At 25.1% G+C, this 23757-nt stretch overlaps 2 protein-coding genes across 3 annotated transcripts; one reads left to right on the plus strand and one right to left on the minus strand.

Annotated features, from left to right (window-relative positions):
• The first annotated feature begins 1759 nt into the window (after positions 1-1759).
• Positions 1760-23243, plus strand: LOC107163306 (innexin inx3-like). Its single transcript, XM_015510667.2, has 6 exons — positions 1760-1937; positions 2507-2569; positions 19633-19848; positions 19999-20327; positions 21346-21825; positions 23125-23243. Exons 3-6 carry the CDS (start codon positions 19692-19694, stop codon positions 23215-23217), a joined length of 1059 nt encoding a protein of 352 aa, XP_015366153.2. The 5' UTR covers positions 1760-1937; positions 2507-2569; positions 19633-19691; the 3' UTR covers positions 23218-23243.
• LOC107163294 (sodium/potassium/calcium exchanger 5-like) lies at positions 3480-13268 on the minus strand. 2 transcript variants are annotated; one of them, XM_015510644.2, is made up of 10 exons: positions 12265-12485; positions 11860-12007; positions 11558-11758; positions 8439-8629; positions 8073-8220; positions 7915-8022; positions 7564-7809; positions 5756-5857; positions 5462-5691; positions 3480-4393 (listed from the first exon to the last, which is right to left on the minus strand). In XM_015510644.2, exons 1-10 carry the CDS (start codon positions 12292-12294, stop codon positions 4319-4321), a joined length of 1479 nt encoding a protein of 492 aa, XP_015366130.1. In that variant the 5' UTR covers positions 12295-12485; the 3' UTR covers positions 3480-4318. The 2 variants fall into 2 exon arrangements, with proteins under 2 accessions (XP_015366130.1, XP_015366131.1); XM_015510645.2 differs by lacking the exon at positions 12265-12485 and adding an exon at positions 13108-13268 and having other exon boundaries at positions 3481-4393.
• Positions 23244-23757: the final 514 nt, after the last annotated feature.

Genomic DNA, 23757 nt, shown 5'->3' on the forward strand with positions numbered 1-23757 from the left:
ATGATATACTTCTATATTTCTGTAATAGATCAGATATTTATTCGATTTTGAACATACATTTATTAACCAGTAATTATAAATTATTTAAAAATATACACAAGGTTTTTTATGAAAAAAAATTTAATTGATTCATTGTAAATAATTCTATAATTATTAAGTTTTGGTTATTAAATTCCAGGTCTCCAGGGTTTATCTCATGCGCCCATCAATCAATATCATTGACAAAGTATTATTTGTGGTAGCAGCATAAACTCAACAATATTATGAACATAGATTATACTCGATGATTATTCATTTTCGTTTATTTCTTTTTAAATTGTTACTGATTAACGATTTATTTATCACAAGACTTCCGTATTATTTAATTTATGAATATTAACTTTTTTTTCTATTAGATACATCAGAAAATTGGAAATATGCCTATATAGTCACAAACAAAAAAAACCACATACCTACTTGTACTAGTTACAACTTTTGTAAACGATTTGCAACACGCATAGTTACGAAACTATCTTTTTTTTTTTAATCATATTATTCTACATCCATTTCATAATAAATTGTTTATTAATAAATTGGTATTTATTATTATAAGTTTAATTTTTCTATTATAAATAATCCAATAGTTCTATACATATTTTTAGCTTAAGAAACTATAGCATTTAAGACGTATATAACGTAATACCTATATACTAGTCATAATATTATATTAATTTACATATATAATTTATTTAAATAAAATAAGCACGGTAGCTTTGTAGTTTATAATATCAAAACAACAAATCGAATAGGTAGTTTTTATTATTTATTTTTTATTTAATACTCGTTCCCGTCCTTTCAAAATATTAATCTCAAAAAATAAATTCTCAACTCTAAAAACTAAATTACTAATATATAAATCTCTTCTGATACCCATTGGACGTACGGAATCTAACTATAAAGATCGACAAAAAAATAAAATTTAAATAAAATGTACACACATTTTGGGAATAACATCATCATAATAAGATACATTCAACCCTTCACTCAAAATCTAAAATAATAAAATATGTTGTGCTACAGAGTACTGGACTACTAAACATAGAATATTAAATATAATATAATATATATAAATATATTATCTGTGTCAATAATAAGTCTAACTAATTTATTAAAACTTGATTTGATTGGTTTCTTAGATTCATTGCATCTATAGTGATAATACTGATAACTAACTATATAGTGTTGAAAAAAATTATAAAAAATCAATTTCCCATGGTAAATAAATTTACTCTGTGTTGAATGCGAATACGTCTATGGTTTAATTTTGTATAATAGACCAAGACGAACCAAATATGTCTAATCAATGCAAATTTTTTTTTAGTGTTACAGTGTAACTAAAAACCAAAATCGATTTTGTCGAAATATTTTCGTTTTATCTTTATTTTTATTTCTGCTTTTCCAGGCGCTCATGAAAATTACTGAGAATTTAAAATTTTGTTCACCTGAATGTATCGACTAGATTCGAGATCTATTGATCATCACTCCTTTTTGTTTTAATCAGGTTCCTCTAATATTTGATATAACTTATTTACTTACTTATTTTATTGAGGATATCACATATCATATTATCAGACTTAATATATTAAGTCTGATAATATGATATCTCATATATGAGACGAAAATGACTATCTAAATTAATTAACCTTATTTAGACCATAATAAATTAATATACCACTAAATAAAACGTTTCAAATGCAATTTATTACACTCTCTTATTCTATACAAATATTTATATTTTAATTAAATGTAGGAAATGTTTAGCACTACAAATTTCCTGGTTTTATAATGACTGGGGCAAATTTTATCATTAAGTATATAGGTACCATTTTTTTGTCCAAATTTAATTTATAAGTACCAAGTGGTAACTGGTAGTCGTCATTACAATACCATACCTATACGTAAGTAAATTTGAAAATACATTAAATTATCTATATTGATTATTTATATGTTACAATTAATAAACATTTTAAGTTAGAAGTAACACTAAATTGGATATGCATTCTGAGATATTTAATTTTAATTGAAAATTCTATAAGTATTAATAATGATTTTAGTAACAATTTCTCAAAAATTTACGAGTAAAGTAAAATTTAAATACTCAAATAGCTCTTTTTACGAGACCAAGAGAGTTATAAGACCCTAAAAACTAAAGCTTGAAATCGGTCATTTCCTAGAATTTTTGGAAATCGTTTATCGTTATTTTAATCTATTTTTACTCCCGGTTATCGGTTATCGGTTACCGTGAAGATTTTTCAGTTAACATAATATGTTTTAACCGATTACCGATATTTATAAATACCGAGTACTGACTACCTTTACTTATGAATTATAATTATAAAATGTTTAATTTATTTTAAAAACATATAATAATGATAAGCTCGTAGCTACTATAACAGTTTAATAATTAATAACCTCTTAAACCCATTCTGTAATTATACTAATATTGGTATAATATCTTTTTTTTTAGTAAACCGATATTCAATCAGTTAACGGTTACCGGCATATTTTTGAAGTGGTTATCGCATAATCGGTAAGTAATGTTTAATATAGTATCAGACATCAGTAATAGGTATAAACAGTGGCGTACCCAGGGGGGGCTTAGGGGGCTTCAGCCCCTCCCATTGACCGTGTTTTGGAATACATTTTATATTAAAAAAGACAAAGTACAAACCATGATATTTCTAAAAAACGGTATTGAATATAACGTATTATCTTTAGTAACAATGACCTAGTATAAGCAAAGCATAAACGTTGTGTTTATTATGGTACCGAATACCGATATAGATTTAGCCCCCCCCCCCCCCCATTCGAAAATCCTGGGTACGCCACTGGGTATAAACATATATTATGTCTATGGTAATAGATTATTGCTAACGATAGAACTTATGGTTTAAAACCGGTAATCGGTATCAAAATTTTTTCAATTAAAAATGAAAAATTTCGAATTTCGATAACGGTTTTAAATCTTGATAAAAAAAAATATCTTGTCGATGAGTAAGTGTAGCCTATAATCATTTTAGACTTATTTGATGGTTCATTATTATAAAAAAAATGTGAAAACCAAATGCTGCCATTTTATATTGTATTATGTAATAAAATTAAATGGTTTCTTATCTGTGAAGTTAAAAAAAGTTTATCCTGCAATGGCCGTAATTTCGTCATTAAAGACCACATACATACAAATTCTAAAGTGGTAAGATATTCTACCTATGACTATAACAATTTGAAAACAATGAGGTATTATAAAAGAAAATTATTAAAAATATGTTATAAGTCCTACAGGCTACAATTCAGTAGGTATTAAATAAATAGTTAGAATGTTTGCTCGTCTAATAATATAATCGTTCATTTTAAATAATTTATTGTAATTGAATATAAATAAGTAGGTAACATAGAAATATAAAAAACACATATTATGGTTTCTATTAACTAACAAACTTGAAAACTTATAATAATAAAATAATAGAATAATAAAATATAGGTGTAACTAAATAAACATTATAGTTTATTATCTATTAATAAATAATATTTGATAATGATTAATGACATTAGTTATTCTTATTTCTTATGACTAACATTTACAAATTATTCTATGAGTATCCAATGGATTATCAAATATTAAAGACATAATTGGGTGGGAAGAGGAAAAATAGAACGCATTATACAGATATTAAGATTAACATTCATATAGGTGTTTTCATTAGAGTGAAGGTCAATTGATAGTATCATTAATTTTTATATTGTATAAAATTAATTTAAAATATACAAAAAAATGTATTGTAAATGTCGCATATTCAATGATGGATTGATGGTTAATACAATCTGGTCTAATTACTTAATTTTAAATCTATAATTAACTATACATGGATATCCTTAAGAGAGAGGTTAAAATGTTAGGTATAATTTAACTTAAATATTTAATACATAGGTGACCTCTTGTATTTAATTATTATGAGTTAAATTAAAACTTATTTCCAATTTTAAATAATTTACAAAATATGTCTAATCACAGCACATTATTATATATATATATTATTTAATAACGTAAACAATCTTATGCTAGGTACCTATCTATACCAAACATTAATATTGTCTTAAGTGATTTTAAAAGATAAGACGTGTCTATTCTTTTGACGTATAATCAAAGATCCTGATATTTCAGTCTTCGGAACCTAAATCGATATTCCGTGATCATTTCAACGATGGCATTAGCCATTTACAAATCTTCGTTCATCAACTCACCCGAAATGATTGAGCAATTAAGCTACACGAATTGTTCTCATTTTGTTGCATACTCATTGTACACCATGGCTGAACAAATGAATAACCATATGAAAACAATAAATCCACCTGACTATAAATGAAAAAAACTATAATTAAATCATCAGACAAGTATTTATTTATTAAATATTAAGATAATATTATAATATAAATTCCAATACAATTTGAATCATTCCAAAAGAAAATTCCATGAATGTTTTAAATGATATTCCTATAAGTTAAAGTTGTTGTGTCTATATACTATCTAGATACAATTTAATTAGCAACAGTAGTAATTATGTAACTACGGTCTACGACCTATACTACTAACCCTTTAATTAATTTAAAAGTGATTTTCCTCAAATAAGGCGTAGGTATAAGACAAGATAAAAAAGATTTGTTTAGTTAGTTACGCGATTAATATCTGGTGATAAAGCGAAAAGTTCATCTAATCTGGCGAGTAAAACGTCCCAGAAATCAATTTGAGCCAAGAATCAAGATGAGTCCATTTCACCAGACAATGAGTTTAAAAAATACAATTATTCAATAGTATTTTTGCTATAATTTTTTTTATCAACATGGTTATTTAAATGAAATTGTATTTATCCTTTAAAAGATTATTTATTTTTGGATAAGACATACTAATTACATATTTAGATTATTTAAACAGGTAATAAAAAAAATGTTCTTTAATTAATCATATAATATTTTAATTATACATATAACTATAATACCTAGTTAACATTTTTTTAGTCTATGCTTCGATTGGATAATTTGATACTACAATTTCTAAGAAACATTTAGAATATCTATTAAATTTTTATTAAGTTACGTTTTCCTTGCACCGTATTGCTTCAACTATTGGTTCTGACTGTTAGGGTGTGACATCTAAACGCAATGCTGTTCTACCAGTGCTTGATTTGAAAAAAAAATTAAATGGACTTTTAAAAGAGTAAAAAAAAAGTGCGTACCAGAATATTTAAATATTTGATATTATATTGATGTATTGTTGTGATATAGTTCGAAAAGGTACGAATAAATATTTTTTAAATAAGAGGAATTCCATGCCTGACCCGCAAAATACAAGCATCGGGTTTCACTTTTTAACGTACTTGAAGTTATTTTAATATAAATCATAAGTACAAATAAAAGCTATACATACCCTTTTAGTTAATACAAATGATTTGGCACACATAAGTAGCATAAAACCAATTGTACTTAACATTACAGCTATCGCACTGTCATCGAGACTTTTCGAGTGAATATTTATGGATGCACTTGAGTTTTCTTTATGGAACCACATAGCTTTTATAAACCACGGAACACCCAAACAAATTAAAACATCAAATGTTGATGAACTCAGTGCGGTACATAAAGCCATAGTACCTTGTCCTAGGATTAAAATAAAACATTTATTTTTTACTATTTTTATTTTATAGTTTTAAATTTATTAAACCTTGTCTTGCAACTGCTATACTAGACACCATTTCGGGCACACTCATACCAATTGCTAATAGTGTAATTCCCATAACTGAATCAGGAATTGAGAATTCATTTCCTAAAAACGATTCCAATATTCATTATACTAATAATTTATGTATAGTTAATATTATTTATAAAATTATTGTTGTTGTTATATATATAATTATTGTTTGTTGATTGTTGTAATTTTTTACTAGTGTAACTCTATAATGTTGCCGAGCACCTATTCAAACCTAATTCAAATTAATTATTAAATTTAATGCATAATTATAGTTATAATGATGTGACATTTCTGAAAAAAAAACTAATTATCTTCATTTTAATCGCCATGGCTTTCGTTACTTTCAAATCAAATGTATATATTATACAATATATTATGATAAAATATATTGTACCGATAATAGTAGATTCAGACCCTTTCAAGATTAATTTGTTTCTATGATAATTAAATTTGTAATAGTAGAAAGGATTGTAAAAGAGTTGAAAAAATCATAATTCTCAGTTATTGATATTTTAAAAACCTTAAATATTGCTAGGCAGTAACTCAATATGTTTTTAAAAGTAGAAAATTAGTTATTTAAACCACAGAATAGATTTAAACTACAAATAAATTTGTTCAATTAATTGGAAGAACTTTGTAAAAATATAACGGAAAACCCTTATTTAATTAATTAATAATATATTTTTTTTTAGAATTTTTAATTTTTGTGTTATTTATGTAATCATGGCGCTGAAAAGGAGGTAAAATGAATTCTGGTGATTGAATTAAATTTTATTTTTAGAACAAATGAATTTCGAAATAACACAATATTGTGATGTATAGTACTTCAAACCAAAATCGTGTGGTTTTTGATTCTAAAAACATGCAGAAAAGTTGTGTATTGTCTAATCGCCGCTTGTTTATGTCCATGTAATATAGACTCTAATATTTTCAACTGCCTACAAATATATTTCTTCTTTTATTCTTACTATTTAAATTGTTTGTATTAAAAATTAGTATCATCTAAGTACCTACCTACCTATTGCATTTAGGTTAATATTTTAATAAATAAATAACATTTCAAGAGAAGTTCTAATATACATTATACCTATAAATAACTCTTTTAATAATTTAATAGTATATAATAATATATTTACAGTGCTTGGAAAGCTCCTTTAAAAAAATAATTGGTTCATATTCACATTCATTTTGTTAAAAAAAAAAAAAACTAAATCGTTTATCATTCCTAGCTTAAAGAAAGGAACTAGTTCATTTCCTCGTTCCTAAATAAAGAAAAATTTTTGTTCCTTGATATTTTTTTTTTCAAATTGTATTAATATAATTTTAGTAATAATTTTTTAATTAGGTAGTTGTTTTGTTTTTAAAATTTTGAATTTATTTATTTCATACAATCGAAGACAGATAAGACCAATGTGGCTGTCTCGACATTTTTATAAACATTTTCAATATTATCGTATATTGGCATATAATATAGCTTATTATATTGATTACATATTTTAATATTTAATATTTCTAAAAAATATATATATTTATTTTCGCTATATTTAAGAATATATTATAAACAAAAAAGGGAACAAATAAAATCACTTATGTTCTGCCAAAAAATGGACGAAATTCAATAATGTTCCTTCAAACGAAAAAGGAACTACGTTCTCGATTAGGTTCTTGAAAGTTGAACGAAATCAATAGAACCAGTTTTTTGAACACGTCCCTTCCAAACACTATATTATATTAGTATATATCTTTTAATCTTTACAATGATTTCTTTCTAAAATGCTTACCTATAATTGTAATCAATTCTACAATGATAAACGATCCACATCCAATCCAAAATATACACATAAACATGGTAATTGGTACCCAAAAAACTCTATCTTGACTATTGCAACTTGGAACAGTCACTTTTAAGATTAAAACGATAGGCCATACTAGTATTTCTTTGATATTTAATAGTTGTTCACGAAGTCTGTCCTTCCATTTGGGCAAAATAATATTATCTTGCACTATAAATCCATTTGCTGCAACTCCTAAAGATTGTTAATATGCATATATATTTATCTATATTTATATTAATTCACATAACATTACTGTTTGTCTGTTCATCCACATACAAACTTCGCATGCCAATTTACCATTTAGGGGAAGAATCGGCTGACTTTCACTGCACCCTTCGAAAACTTTGTTCTCTTGTTGAGAAATATATTTAAATATTTTTTCAAGATATGAGCTGTAAGAGAGAACTGTTGGGAATTATTGACAGCCATGAATATAAGAAAAATAGATTACTTACTTAATAGGTATACCATGTAAACTATAATTAATATCAACGCTTCGTAAGCATACACCTTGTTATCAGCCAATGACCAAACTAATAATGATATAGTTAAAAGATACATCGATATATCACGAGTGATGGGCCAGCTTTCCAGGTGTATGACCTATAAACATTTTCATTGTATTTTTTTAACAGTTAACACTAGCTAATGATCTTGTTCTATCGTTAATTCTAATTTGTATCTATTTTACCATACTTATAGTGCATTATACTTATTCGTTCCTATATATTAATATTTATCGTATATAGAAGTATCAAAATTCATAAATTATAGTTATTCATGGACCATAGAGTATATACTATACTTTAAAAAACTAATACCTTTTGATCAGCCATAAGTATACAAAGTCCAGGAACTAATAGTATATTAAATAAGCCAGTGCCGACTACAGTGCCAATTCCGACATCACCCTCTGTAAAGAATGTAGCTAGTATATTGACGAATAGTTCAGGACATGCCACTGCTGCAGCCATTACAGACGCTCCAGCAACATCTTGACTCAATTTCATCCCTTAAAAATTATTGAAAAATAATACAAGATATATGAACAATGAACTCTATTATATCTAAATAATGTATTAAGGGTAATTATTTAACTTTGAACATTACTAAAGACTAACATTGTTTTAAAAAGTAGGTAATAGATTTTTTTTTAATAATATGTACATTTAGAAAAAGATAATAAAAGAAAATTAAAGAAATATAAAGCACACGGAATTCTAACATTTTCTATAGATCTTATTATTTTCATTGTTGATAAAAGCCTATTTTTTTAATTTAAAATTCCATATATTTGTCACTCGTACAAAAACATTTATATAATATTAATCTCCTTTGGGTTATTAAATTTTAAATAAAATAGTTATTTAAAAGTCAAATATTAATATGATGGTTACGTAATAATTAAATTACATCGTCTCATCTTATAGTAAAGATGACGTGCATGCATGTGCGTATGTGTTTATTATATAACTGTGTTGGTTGGTAATTGATGACAATACAATAATGACGATGTAAAAATTTAGGAAGCAATTTTATTGATCACCATCATAGTCCAATAATAATAGCTATTTTACGGTAATTATTTATATAACAATTATAACAAAGAATTGTTAAACGAATTTCATACCTATATTATATCCTATCTGATTTAACTTAAATTTATTTAGTTGTAATCATAGACGTGCGCAGACCTTGCTGACAGGGTGGGGGGGGGAAGAATGTATATATTATACACAGTAGTATTATAATATACAGTACATTATATTTATATATACTATATGTATAATATATAATATATAATTGAATATTATTTTGGTTATTAGTATTATTGCCGCGTATCTATTAACACACATTATCAACGCGGTATCGCTTGTGGCTTGAACAAAGTTAAACCTTTGACAACCCAAAATTATCGTGCACCGTATACTCAATATTTACAATATATTATTCATTGACTCATTGTTATATAAAATTATATTATAATGTTTTTTTTAAAACTATATTTGGGAGAAAAAAAGTAGTCGCAGGAGGGGTAGCTGCCCACCCTGCCCCCCTCGTGCGCACGCCTATGGTTGTAATATATTTTATATTTGATTTACCAAAAAAATGTAACAACAAAACTACAACAGTGTTTAAAAAAAAATCAAGATCAGTTAAAAAAACTAAAAGCCAATGACACTTGAAATATTTATATCAATTTTAAGCTATTAATGCCACGAATCTATTTAAACCATTATGATACACTGGTATTCATCTATAAATTAACAACAATTATTATGTAATATGATACCTATAAATATAAAACAAATTAAAATATATATGGTGTTTTTAGAAAAAAAATATTTCAACCTATCTTATTCGTGTATTATAGTAATTTACTAGATTCTTATAGTAATTTCTTTATAGATATATACTCCCTTTGAAATATATTTAAACATAGATGCTAAAATATTAACTCCAATTAGAATTGTTTTCGTGTTGTGCAAATGTGCAATGGTTTGTCAATGAATTTAAATTGCATACATTTATTACAGCGACCTACTCAATATTGAGGTACATATTATACGTTTGTAACATAGGTACTAACAGCAAAGTTACTCTTTAGAAGGAAAAAAATGTTCTTTTTGCTTTAAAATCCAATCTATTATGTAATATAAAGCCAAAACTAGTATTAATTATTCGTACCCACAGTTTGTTCTTCTAAAGTTCTAACCATAAATAAAACTATTAACTGACATTAGATTAATTAATATGAAATAAAAATACTGTCTGAACTGTCTAAATTGTAAACTTCAAATAATGATTATTGATTAACTATTGTAAAAAACGTTAATGTCATTTTTTATTATTGATTAATTCTGTTTGATGAATGTGGGAACGAATGATCAATCAATTAATCTCGCAGAAGTGTAAATGTTTGTGAACATATTTCTAAAATTTATGCATTTTTACGTTAGGTGAAGATTCAAGATATAATTTTTTATGATATGTTGTTATTGATAACTATACTAGACTATGGTATTTAAGTATTTTACATTTGTAGTATCTTATTTCTTATATTATGATTTTTATCAAAAATACATATTATTTTTCATAAACTTATTTTATTTTATAATAAAAGGTATCTATAACAAGACAGCAAAATTTTAAACAGTTAATCATTATAATTATTTAAATAAATAGACAACTTAAAAAATGTATTGTTTAGAAAAACTATGTTGTTAGAACTTATGAGTACCTAACGTTTTTCTTATTTATTTAAGTAAATATAATATCATAAACACGTTCACGTGATTTAATACAAAGAATTAACTATAATAGATTACTATAATAGCTTTAAATACAATAGCTTAATAAGTATTACAATATAGTAAATATTTAATCTATTTTTAAAATTTAATTATTGCTTAAATGTATAAATAAATTATCATGGTTATTCAGTGACTATTAACTTCTATCGTTGTTTAAGTTGAAAAATAAGTTTAAAAAGCTATTGTTATCAGTTATGCAATATAACAAACATAGGGTACCTACTGAGTGATCTATTAATTGTTTTATATATTCAAAGTCTAAATTAATTAATACCTACATGTTTTGTTATATACAATCAAACAACAGCAGTAGGTAGTAGGTACCTACAAACTACTACTGATTTTATTTATTGCATTATTGTTCAGAATTAATATTGAAAAAACATTTCGGTTTTTACTGCAATGATTTAGCAACAACAAATATAAATAATATTATGAAGTAGGACTAATTCTCATGCAATAATTTATTTATAGAAATGTGTAATATTATATTATGAAGACGAATTTTTTTAACTTAAAATAAAATGTATCCATACTTTTTTATTGAAAAAAAATTTAATAATTAATGATATTTTATATTCTATACTCCTATAGTATACAAATTTTGATTATAGGTATTTACTTACTGTGAGAAATTATATGAATGCATGGTACCAAATAACGATTGCATACTACTCCCAAAAACAAAAATAAGTATAAAGCAACAACGGAAGTACATAATATGGTAAAAGTGCGTTCCTCAAAAATAAAAAGCTCTTCAAAAAACGATTTTTCATTTTTTGTATTATTGATACTTGATAATAAGACACGTCCCGTGTGTTTAATATCTGAAAATAACAATTAATTAATTTTCATTTTTATTCTATATTCATATTAGTAATTTAGTACGCATATATACTTTTATTGTATTATACATTTTAGAACATACCCGATTCGTGTGAAAATCGAGTATATGACTTCAGACAATAAAATATGAGCATAAACATCGCTAAAATAATTGAATATAATCTTTCTTCCCAGTTTTTTTGTTTTACTACTCGTAAATAGTTCTTGAATGTCACCATATTTTCCTGTTTCTAAATTAATTTAAATTAAAACATTTAAAAAAATTTAAATTTATCAACTAATTTTAATTTATGGAATAAAATTTAAGAGTAAATTTATTTCTATTAAAATATGTTACAGTTAATAATAATCAAAACATAATATATCAGAACATATTAATATAGATATTAAAAAAACTGTAAAAACCATTAATAAAAATGTATGAAACAAGGCACGTAACAAATTTTAATTAATTTTGAGCAAATCGACCTTCGCTCAGAATACTTACTTGTATTGAGTATATATGGAGTATTTCCATCTATTATTAATAGCAAGCAAAAGTGAGCAAAGCAAGAAGAGTACTCGAGCGCATAACTCGCTCAGTGTGTGTATGATGTTTTAATGAATAAATATATAGTTCAAGCTTCGAGAATAATAAATAGAGGTATTAATATATGTTTAAAATAACTATTTCATAATTATAAAGGTACCTAAAGCTTTAATTATAATACGATTTGTCTAAACTTTTGATGAAAATGTTATGTACCTATAAAAACAATTTAGGTATTCTGAATTTAGTAAATAAAGATAAAAATAACTAAAGCTTAATATTGAATCATGAATAATTATTTAAAGATAAGTGTAAATAATAATATTTATGTACTACATTCTACAGGTAAGCATGAAAATTAAAAAAAAAAAATAGTTATTTTACTCTACGATAAAAAAAATGGCAGATTTCCAAGTAGGTTTTACCAAATAATAAACTTAAATTTTAAAGTCATATAAATTTTAATATCGATATATATTGTTTCTGTATCACTTTTCGTTTTAAGATTTGTTTCCTGCAAATTATATTGATTTTATAATTCATATTTATTTAAATCGATTTAACGAACGTGATTAGATTTGATAATACATTCAAAAATATTTATTTTCAAGAGTTATGTGTCCATATCAAACGTTAATAGATATTAGATATGCCTAACATAATATAGTATAGATGCTTTTTAAAAAATTATAATGAGCACAAAATTAGTATTTAGTAAGTAAAGAACATTTTTCGCTAAAAATTCATAAAACGCATATATTTATTATAGCCCTTTAATAATAATAAACTTTAAAATCTTACCTATATTTCTGATAGTAAATAAAGCTGTCTTAAAAATGCAGGCGGTTAGGTCAAAGCGCAGATCGTCACTAGTTTAATTGCTATTATGAATAATCCATATGAATAATAAAAACCAGTGTCTAAAAAACTATCATAACAGAATATACGTCATAACTTGATAACTAATCGTACATACAATAAACATTAATCAACTTCATGAAAAATTAAACAAGGGAACTTGTCTTATTCACTTGCAATTCTTGTTTTAGTATATGTAAGTGTAATGATAAAAAATGTTATTTTTAATTGGTATGATTTCAAATTTAAAAAAGATTAAAAACTTACTACCATAATATAACCTAGTCATATGAATAAAAAACCCAATGCAAAAGTGTAATATTATTAATTAGAATGATTATTTACGTATTGAGAATAAGATAAGGTCTGTTACTAGTGTTACTACAATGATCAATGATCACTTTATGGAATCAACAATAGATAGACAAAGTAAATGTTATTATAATATCATATAAATTTTATTTCGATGAAACATTGTGTTTTGATTATTTAAAATAAAAATTATTATTATTATTGTGTTTTTAGGTGTGTCCAGTATTGTATATAACTTAATGATATGTTAGCCAACCTTTTTGGACCTTGTGAGAGCACGTGCTGAAGAGCACGAAATCATATTTTATTGCACTATCGTATAAACCCTAATACGAGGCTGTATAATATGCACCGACAAAATATCACTGATAATAATCACTTGTTGTTTTTCAAAATTATAATAATAGGGTGTTATATTACCTACAAAAATCACCAATCAATAATACATTATTTGTTGACCTTTTTTTTTTGTAAATGCATCAAATAACAATTTTATATTCCTAGTGCAGTATATTATATAACATTCACGTTTTATAGTACGCAATGTCTTGTTTAGACGTTAGGACATTTAGACCTGTCCTTCAAACAGTCAACAATTCAATAATAATATATTTATAATACAATTATAACAAAACTATAATTTTAGTGTATATATACCTATGATTCTGTGCTTTTGATGTTCATAGGTATACAGACAACAAATAAAATTAATTTAGTCACAGTAAGAACTGAAAAAGTAATAAACTATAGTCAGATAAACGATACCTATTGTTTCAATAGTTCAATACATTTTTTTACATCTTAATAATATCAATAACATAATTTCAATTTTTTAATTTTTATTAAAAATAAATCATAAATTATAATCTGAATAGATGATGACAATATCATGTATTTTAAATTTTAATAAGCATTAGGCATTGATACCAATTATAATTTATCCGTAAAATTATAATATAAATATGCAATATGATAAGTGTAACCATAAAATTATAATTTATATCTGTTCAAGCTCGCGAAATTAAATTAAATTATGAAAGATTCATTTTAAAGACTATTGGGCTAATAATTATTACTAAAAATAATTTTCGTCTCTGCTCTATAATCAAGAACAATTAGAGGTATTGGTTAATAACAATTAATAGTTATTGTTTCAATAGCTCGCCATTTAGTATTAATTATGTGAATTTAATATAATTTAATATTTAATACATAGATATAAATTATAAATACCTGAAAATTGGTATATTATTGTATAATGTGTTAAGATGTTAATGTGTTATCTGTTATCTTAGTTTTGAAAAAGGCATATTTACTGGGAATTTTATGGAGGAACTATCTAAAGCCATCCTAAGCCTTTTTTTTTAACATTTACAAGTACGAGTGTATTTTATTAAGTGTACATTATTTATTATGCCGTACCTTCTTGATTAATTTAGCAAACTAAATTAATTAGTATTGGTTGGTTTGTAATTGTAATTCCCTAAACAAAATTTAATTCACAATCTAAAAACTTCAAAATATCTTATAATACAATTCAATAATTATTTTATTAAAAAATGGATTGACTTGTTTTGAATTAATATAATCTAATTGTTATTATGAATGTAATTAGCTACTGTTTTTCTCATGTGGTGATGCATTAATTAAATTAAAAATTTGAAACTCGTGTTATTTTTAAACCACATTATCCTACATGTTTTAGTGCATATATTATCAAATACACCTTTTTATGCTTAGATTAAAGTTGATTTTTTTTTTTTTGTTATTATCATTTTCTTAAAATAAGCCAAAAAATACCTAATATTTATTACTCAGTAATAAAAATTAAGCAACACGCGACTTTCGTCCAAGTTTCGATCAACAATAATTCATACAACTTGGTATTAATTAATTATGTTATAAAAATGTTTTGTCATCAATTCATCATTAACAATTCGATGGTGATATTATTAAACTGACTAATTTACGCCTCAACGTCTCAAAAGCATTTTATCGTATGTATAAAGTAGTGTTTCTCAAAGGTCTATCTAATAGTATAAGCTATTTTTATTTGTTATATAGACATATAGTCTTATTACGTTCTAAACTTTTCATAATATCGAATGCTATGAAACTATATAGATGGTTCGATATATTTTAATCGGTTTGCTGGCTGAAGTGATAAATCTTAAGAGCTTAGGCATATAAATATTTAAAAGAAAAGAAAAAAGCGAGTAAATTGATGTCGCTCTGCTGTATTCAATGATATAATGTTATTGTATATGAAAAACGATTCTGAGCGGAGACGGTTTGTCAGTCTAAGATTTTTTTTTGTTTCTTCCCTCGGTGCTTTTGAAAACTATTGGGAATTTAAAAATTTGACCACCCCTATGGACCAATTTGATTCACTTTCCAACCGAAAAGCTACTGAAGTTGAAAATTGAAGCATTATTTTGACAACTTATCGTGTATTCAGATATGAAAAAAAAACACACACAACATTGTAAAATCAATACATTCATCACTCCGCTCAGAATCTAAAATCAGAATAACGATGTTCTTCAGAATTTAAACCCCGTTTAGCCACAATAATCTATATTAAACCTATTGTCTTATAATTTTGGTGAGTAATTTTATTCTGCTTTGGATCTTGATTTTTGTTTATCTTTATTGCTATAATCTAGAGCACATATTACAGAAATTTGTTGGGGCACTTTTAAAATATTAGGATCAGTCCAAAAAAAAAAACAATTTTAATTAAAGATGAAATTATATTCAAAAACTATTTTCCTCTCAAGTTCACTCGTTTCTTAAATGTGGAACTATAATATTATTTGGTAACTATATCATCTACCTCTATCGGCTCTATCATGCTTGATAACAGTCAATGTAGATCTTATGCTGTGTTTCTTACTCACTAAATATTATATACCTTCTCCTCACATAACCTAACTCTGGTCCTAAACTACCTAAAATTATCTACCCTTACTGACCACTTAAGAACTGTAAATCTCATATTACAGGAAGGAGGTCGGGGAGAGAATAAAAAAAAAAATGTTTAATTTCTAAATAAAAATTTGAAATTAGTAATAATAATACCTTAGAGCCTAGATATTTGTGATAATTCAGATTAAACAAATTAATTTATTAGTTGGTTCAATGGTTTCTTTAGCACGTTTTTTAAATAGTATCATATACATTGCCCTATGGGTAATATTGAACCACAGTATAAAGAATATTTTTAATTATTTTTATATTTTTTAATCTTTATACTGTGATTGAACTATCTTATAAACCCAGGGAGAGTTTAAAGCATGAAGACTAGAGATAAGAAGGCCAAACTCTGCTGGCCGCCTGCACAAAAATTGGTTCTATAAAACATCGCAGACTAATTTCTCCACCAGTCTGCGTGGCGGTCAAATCCGAGGCAGGCTTGGAGTATAATTAACCCGTATTAGATAGGGATATACTTGACTTTATTACCTTTAAAAATTACAATTAAAAAACTAAAAATGGTATTTAAATTAAAATTTCACCATCGTATTCAGCGAAAATTTATCTTTAAAAATAAATTACAAAAAAACTAATATTCTGTATTTACGTTATACATTTTATTTTAAGTTAAGTATTTTAATTATTTATAGACATACTGGTGCATATTATTATTTTATAGTAGTAGATTCATATTTACGATATCGATTGATTCACCAAATTGAGAAAATATTGATAAAAAAGTTGCACTTATTTGTAGTGATATTTTTACGTGTTATGTTAATTGTTACTTATGAAATTAAATTAAGTTTTACATAAAAATATTTAAAAATGAGTCGAAATTATAATGCCCCTGGTTGTTCAACTGGCAATTCTAAAGAGAAAAAATATAATCTGTTAAATGGAATTCAATGGAAAAACAGGAAAGTATCCAAACTGTAATAAATACCTAATATAGTAATATGTACCTAATACCTTACTGTTACATTTTTACCCATTTTTACTATTTGTATGTACATTTATTACGTAAATATAGAACATTAATATTATTTTTGTAATTTAATCTTAAAGATAAATTTGCGCTGAATACGATGGTGAAATTTTAATTTTAATACCATTTTTAGTTTTTTAATTATAATTTTTTAAAGGTAATAAAGTCGAGTATGTCCCTATCTTTTTTTTTTTTCCTATGGTATCGAGGACCGGAGAAGGAACTATGTTGCCAATACTTCTCCTAGTATGTCCCTATCTAATACGGGTTAATTTTACTCCAAGCCAGCCTCGCATTTGACCGCCACGCAGACTGGTGGAGAAATTAGTCTGCGATGTTTTACGGGACGGTTTTTGTGGTAGAGTTTGGCTTCCTTATCTCTAGTCTTCATGGTTTAAAGTCATTAAAATAGGGAGAGTTCACAATTTCCAGGATTAAATATAGAGAAAATAAAATTATTTTTAGCTCCATGACAATAGATAATTATTCTTTATAAAGAAAATTACAATAAATGTCCATGGCTAACATTATTGTTTCATGTTAGGTACATCTATGAGTAGGTATCTTATTCTTTTTTATACAAAATAATCATATATTCTAGAAATTTTACAGATCGTTGGTAAGAACTTAAAAATTTGGTAACTACCTAAAATATTTTACGTTAATACTATAATAGTTTTGTTTTTTAATTTTATATTTTACAGTTGTATCCACATCTATATTTGTGTAGTAATAACCTTATTTACATGAACTACCTATTTATGCTTAAAATTTTAATACTTTATGTGATAAAAATAAAATCATAATTAGGTAGCTAAAAATATTTAGACTAAATTTTAGGGAGTGGGTGAATATTTGTTGGTTCAAACTTTTATTCGTAATCAATATTTGTTGGTATTGTCGGCGTTATCACACTTTTATATATTAGTTTAATATTAAATAAATATTATAATATAAGTAATTAATCCACAATTTTATTCATTAAATAAATATAATTTAAAACATAAAAACAAAATTGGTTGATTTAAAGTATTTCTTTTTTGAATTCAATCACTTAATTTTAATAATATACAAATAGAATTTAAACATTTGGCTTCTGAACAATTTTTTAATACCTAACAAAAAATATAAAGCCAAAAAGTATACCACCATTGCAAAATGTTTTTCAAAAACGTTTAACATTAGCTTTAGATACTTGAAATTTTCACCAAATATATATTATATTACCATTTTATATATTATTTAGTTGTTTAATCATGTGTCTCTTTTTGATATATTTATAGCCATTCGAAATTTTCTTTTTTTTAGTTTTTTCTTCAAATATCGATGGAAAATGGTTTGCTTATTAATGCCTTAGTCAAAAACCTTAAAAACTTAATGCAAGATTCTCGTTCCTCATAAGTAGTTGTTAAAGCTATTAAAAAATATTTAAAAAATCAACATACAAAGGCATACTTTTTTTTCTAAGCAGCTTAACTTTAAAAAAAATCACGAAAACAATAATGCAAATGATTTAAATGTTATATTCTATCATGATAATTGAATATTTATAATATAATAAATATAATATCTTTGTCGTAATTTAAATCAACCTACCGTAAATTATCGTGAAATAGGTACTTTTGGTGATGAATTGGCAATTATTTATCATTGAATCTAAATTTAACACATACATTGCATGTAGGTATCTTACAAAATGACTATGAGTACACTCGACAGTCGACACCTACTGCGAGGCAGAGCAATTTCCAACCTCCGACCTCACCTCCCCTTTTTTTATTTGTGAATTTAATATTTAAGAAATAAATAATGATGAATAGAAAAAAGTTCAAAAACCGTCTTTCATCAAAGTAAGAGATTCTGTTGGGTATTCCCATTGAGTTTCCCACCTCAAATCATTTAAGTCAACGCATAATATATTATATTCATTCATTTAATTTACTTATAAGTTATTATGCTCATTTGTATAGATTATAAATTTAGTAGTTTCTCAATTAAAAATGACCCATCCCATTACTTATAAGTAATAATATGCAAAATAGGTAATAAATAATGTTAGGTATAGGTATATTAGGTATATTAGGTATATTAGGTATATTAGGTATATTCTGGCAAACTGGCACATAAGTCACGTATATATTTAATCCATACCTAATGATAATATATAATAATTTATGTCTTTAAATTTACAGAAGTTGTATAAAAATATATAAAAAAAACTAAACAAATGAAACATTAAAGAGAAGATATTATGATTCCTATATCGTCATTCGATATTATAACAAAATCTTTTAAAGTACGCAATGATAAACCTGTGATCGATGATTATACATTTCGATGTCACTATAAACTAACCACCAATATTCTATTAACGTTCTGTATATTGGTTACATCAATCAATTTAATAGGTAAGTACTTATTTTAAAATTATTAAATTGAATATTGAAATTTTTTTATGATTTTATTACCAAAATAATTGTTCAATAATATAGAACGAATAAATATTATATAGGTAACTTTCATTATTCATAATGTATTATGTATTTATATTTCTAAAGGGAATCCGATAGAATGCATAACGAATTCGTCAAAAAAAACAGAAATGCATAAAACTATAAATAGTTATTGCTGGATATCAAATTTATACACATATAATATGAAACCAAAATTCGGTATATCTAATATAGAAAATAACGAACAAAATATTAGAACCCATTCATATTATAAATGGGTACCATTTATGTTGTTCTTCCAAGCTATGACATTTTATGTGCCCCATTGGATATGGAAAATATGGGAAGGAGGAAAAATACGTATGATCACAAATGGCATGCGTGGATTTTGTGAGGGTCCTATCAAGATAAGACGTTTAAAACAAGATAGATTGGTATGAAAACTATCATTAATATATTTAAATCTAAAGTACAACGTATCAACATTAGAATTCAGTGGTTCCAGATATTAAATTATTTTGTTGCTCTACATGTGTGTGTGTTTTTTTTATGATTGTCATCACCTTTTAGGACAGTAAAAATACTTCGATTTTCGACAAAAATTCTCAATATTTTTTAAAAGCGTCAAAGAAGAACTGAGATTTTTACGCAAAATAAGTTTTTGAAAAAATCGATTTTCTTTTTTCGAGTAACTCTAAATTTTTAATAAATTTTTCGTTGAATGAAATAATTTCTATTCACTTTAAAATTTTGGAAATATTGCAATCATTTTTTAATCTTCTGACAAAATTATAAAAATCTCGAAAATGTTGAAATTATTTTGTACTTAGTTCAATCTTGTTAAATTTGTATACCTAAGAACTGACAATTTATGACAAGGATTCTCAATATTCTCATAAATAATTCCTACTGTAACCAAAAATCTAAAAATTTCTACTACACTTAGTAGCAATTTTATAAAAATAGATTAGCTTAAATAACTTCCCGTACCATGAATTCCGCTTCAAAAATTAATTAGGTTAGGGGTACGCTATAGTGTATTCAAAAAATTAGTTGAGACGGTCTCTCCACATCACCCACCAAGTCAAGCACTGTTTACGTATACATAAATATACAATATACCTATTAATTATTTTAATTCAATCATAATTTTCATCATAAAGGATCTTAAACGACTTAAACAGTGTATATACAGATTATATTAAAAAATAATATTAATTGCATTACCTAATGTATTTTAATATACTCATTATATTAATTATGTAATACGAATATAACTTCTTTAGGTACGGAACTACGGCCCATGACAAAGTGATAATAATTAAATTCCAAATTAAATTAATAGTTAATATTGTAAAATACATTTTCAAAATGTAGCTTTACAACCTATGCCTATTGTCTAATCTTTATTTTTATTTTATTGTTTAGAAAACAGTGATTTTTTAATTACAGGTACAATATTTCGTTGAGAGCTTTCATACTCACAGTACTTACGCATTTTGTTATATTTTGTGTGAAATAATGAATATATTCAACATTGGTTTCAATATTTACATTACTCATAAATTTCTTGGTGGATCATTTTTAACTTACGGAATTGAAGTGTTAAGATATTATAAACATCCTAGATACTTTAACCCAATGGAAGATATCTTTCCTCGACTTACAAAATGTAATTTCTTCAAGTATGGATCATCTGGTACTATTCAAAACATAGATGCTATGTGCATTCTCTCTCAAAATGTTTTAAACGAAAAAATATACTTATTATTATGGATTTGGTTTTTAATACTTGCTATTATATCCGTATTTGCATTGACTTATAGAATCACTATTATTATTCAAATAGTTTTGGAAACACCATTATTGATAAACATGTCCAAATTTACAAATAAGAAACAAATAATTTCAATGTTAGTTCGTAAATTTCAAGTACGTATAATATTTTACTATATTACTATATTAGTCTGTTTTTTTAAACTTTAGATATAACCGTTTATATCGTTTATTTTGTATTGTAGCAAAAATGTTTTCAGTTTTAAGATCCATATTATTTGGCATACCATACGAAATAACTAACACTAACGATTTCACATTTTCAATGTTTGATAAAATAATAATTGATATTTGTGCAATAATTACCTATTAATTAAAAATGGAGGTTGTGGATTCAACAACAAGGGCCATTTGCCTTATCTTATATTTTTATATTTTACATTGTATCATTCCTACCAATTTTTATGCAAAGCCGAGTTTCGACAAAACCAATTTTATTATTTTGTTATATAATTCAAAAACGAATAAACTTTATATATATATAATATATTATATACCTGCAATTTACAAGTCATTTGCAAGAATTTGCACAACTAAACTGAAAATCAATACGAGTAGGTACGATTTTATATTTTCCGGAAAATGAGTAGTTGGGCCAACGATCGAAAAGAATATTTATTTTTGGCAGTTAAATAGTGTCCTGCAATTTGAATGACGATCGCACAAATATTTGTTAATTACAATATTACATTCTAAATACTGACATAAAAATGTTTCAAAATTCTTAAAAATTTCTTTTGAGCAGCTGGTGCAACGTTTTTCCGATAAATCTAATATCGAAAGAGTTCTAAATTTAGTTTTGCGAATCGCTCGCTAAATCTTGAAATTAAAAATATTGATGCTTGTGTAACTTTTACATACTTAGGTTTTAGGTATCTGTATATTAGAATATTTTAAATTTTAAGCACAATGAAATTTTCAAAACATTTTTAATTTCAATTTATTGCACATTTACGCCATAAACCTATTCACACCGTTCTGTGGTAAGTCGGTGTTATTCAACAGTGAATAACAATAATGAATATACATGATAATATGATATATGTATTCATATGTAAAAGTATATTATTTAAATATTAATAATAAAATAAATGTTAAAATCATTAAAAATTATATTAAATCAACTAATCGTATGATACTAATAGTAAAATAAATTATTTATTGATACCTATTGGTATAAGAAATCGTATTATAATAATTTATAAAATACATTATAGTAATAATATACGCTGATTCTGTTTCTCTCAAAATCGTTTTCTGTGTATCTACAATGATTTATCATTGAATTCAAATTTAACACATCATAAATTATAGTAACTTATTCAATACATGATATTATTAAAATTTAAAATATAGTTTCAATCTAATAATTATGCATGCACTTTATATTTTTAGGTAGGAGATTATATACTCCTTAATTTGGCTGAGAAGAATGTACATTGTATCCAATTTAAAGAAATGGTAGAAGAAATATGTACTCAAGTTTGAATGTATAAAATTATAACGAAATCCACTTATTTTTTCATCACTTAAATTTTAAATAAATACTTAATCAAAAGTTATAATCGGATAATTTTTTATTTTTTTTATTAAAGGTATAGTTGTTACATTTGTATTTACAAATAAATATTCAAGTATGTATATGAAGAATCAGATTTCATACCTATAATACCGCTGTATCCACTATAGAATATTAGATTATCTCTTGTATTTTTAAATACTACAGATTCCTCTTTAATTTAAAAGAGAGTAGATGGGTAATCGTCAGTTGTATATGTTAGTTAGGTACATTAGTACAATAGTACCTGTGTGATATTGTAACATTGTATTTGTAATGATGGCCATTCATAATTATTATAATATTGGCATCATCATAATTCCTATAATACATACACTCGGGCACTCAGCTCATGTCTATACTGGCTATTATATACACAATCAAACATAATGTTTGTACGATAATAGACATTGATAAGTGATTTCCTGGGACCTGGATCACCGAAAATTAATTCGCAGACAGTCAGTCAG

This window comes from Diuraphis noxia, unplaced genomic scaffold (assembly GCF_037042655.1).
Source record: "Diuraphis noxia isolate RWA-SAM2 unplaced genomic scaffold, SU_Dnox_SAM2 contig0003, whole genome shotgun sequence".
Taxonomy (NCBI): domain Eukaryota; kingdom Metazoa; phylum Arthropoda; class Insecta; order Hemiptera; family Aphididae; genus Diuraphis; species Diuraphis noxia.

Excerpts from the sequence above, each read along its gene's own strand:
- LOC107163294 (XM_015510644.2), bottom strand. The coding sequence starts at position 12,294 with ATGGAAATACTCCATATATACTCAATACAA. Across the intron at positions 12,008-12,264 it reads TCCATATATACTCAATACAA|AAACAGGAAAATATGGTGAC; the intron begins GTAAGTATTCTG and ends AAATTAATTTAG. Across the intron at positions 5,858-7,563 it reads AGAATTGATTACAATTATAG|GAAATGAATTCTCAATTCCT; the intron begins GTAAGCATTTTA and ends AATCGTTTTTAG.
- LOC107163306 (XM_015510667.2), top strand. The coding sequence starts at position 19,692 with ATGATTCCTATATCGTCATTCGATATTATAACAAAATCTTTTAAAGTA. Across the intron at positions 19,849-19,998 it reads TACATCAATCAATTTAATAG|GGAATCCGATAGAATGCATA; the intron begins GTAAGTACTTAT and ends ATATTTCTAAAG. Across the intron at positions 20,328-21,345 it reads GTTTAAAACAAGATAGATTG|GTACAATATTTCGTTGAGAG; the intron begins GTATGAAAACTA and ends TTTTAATTACAG.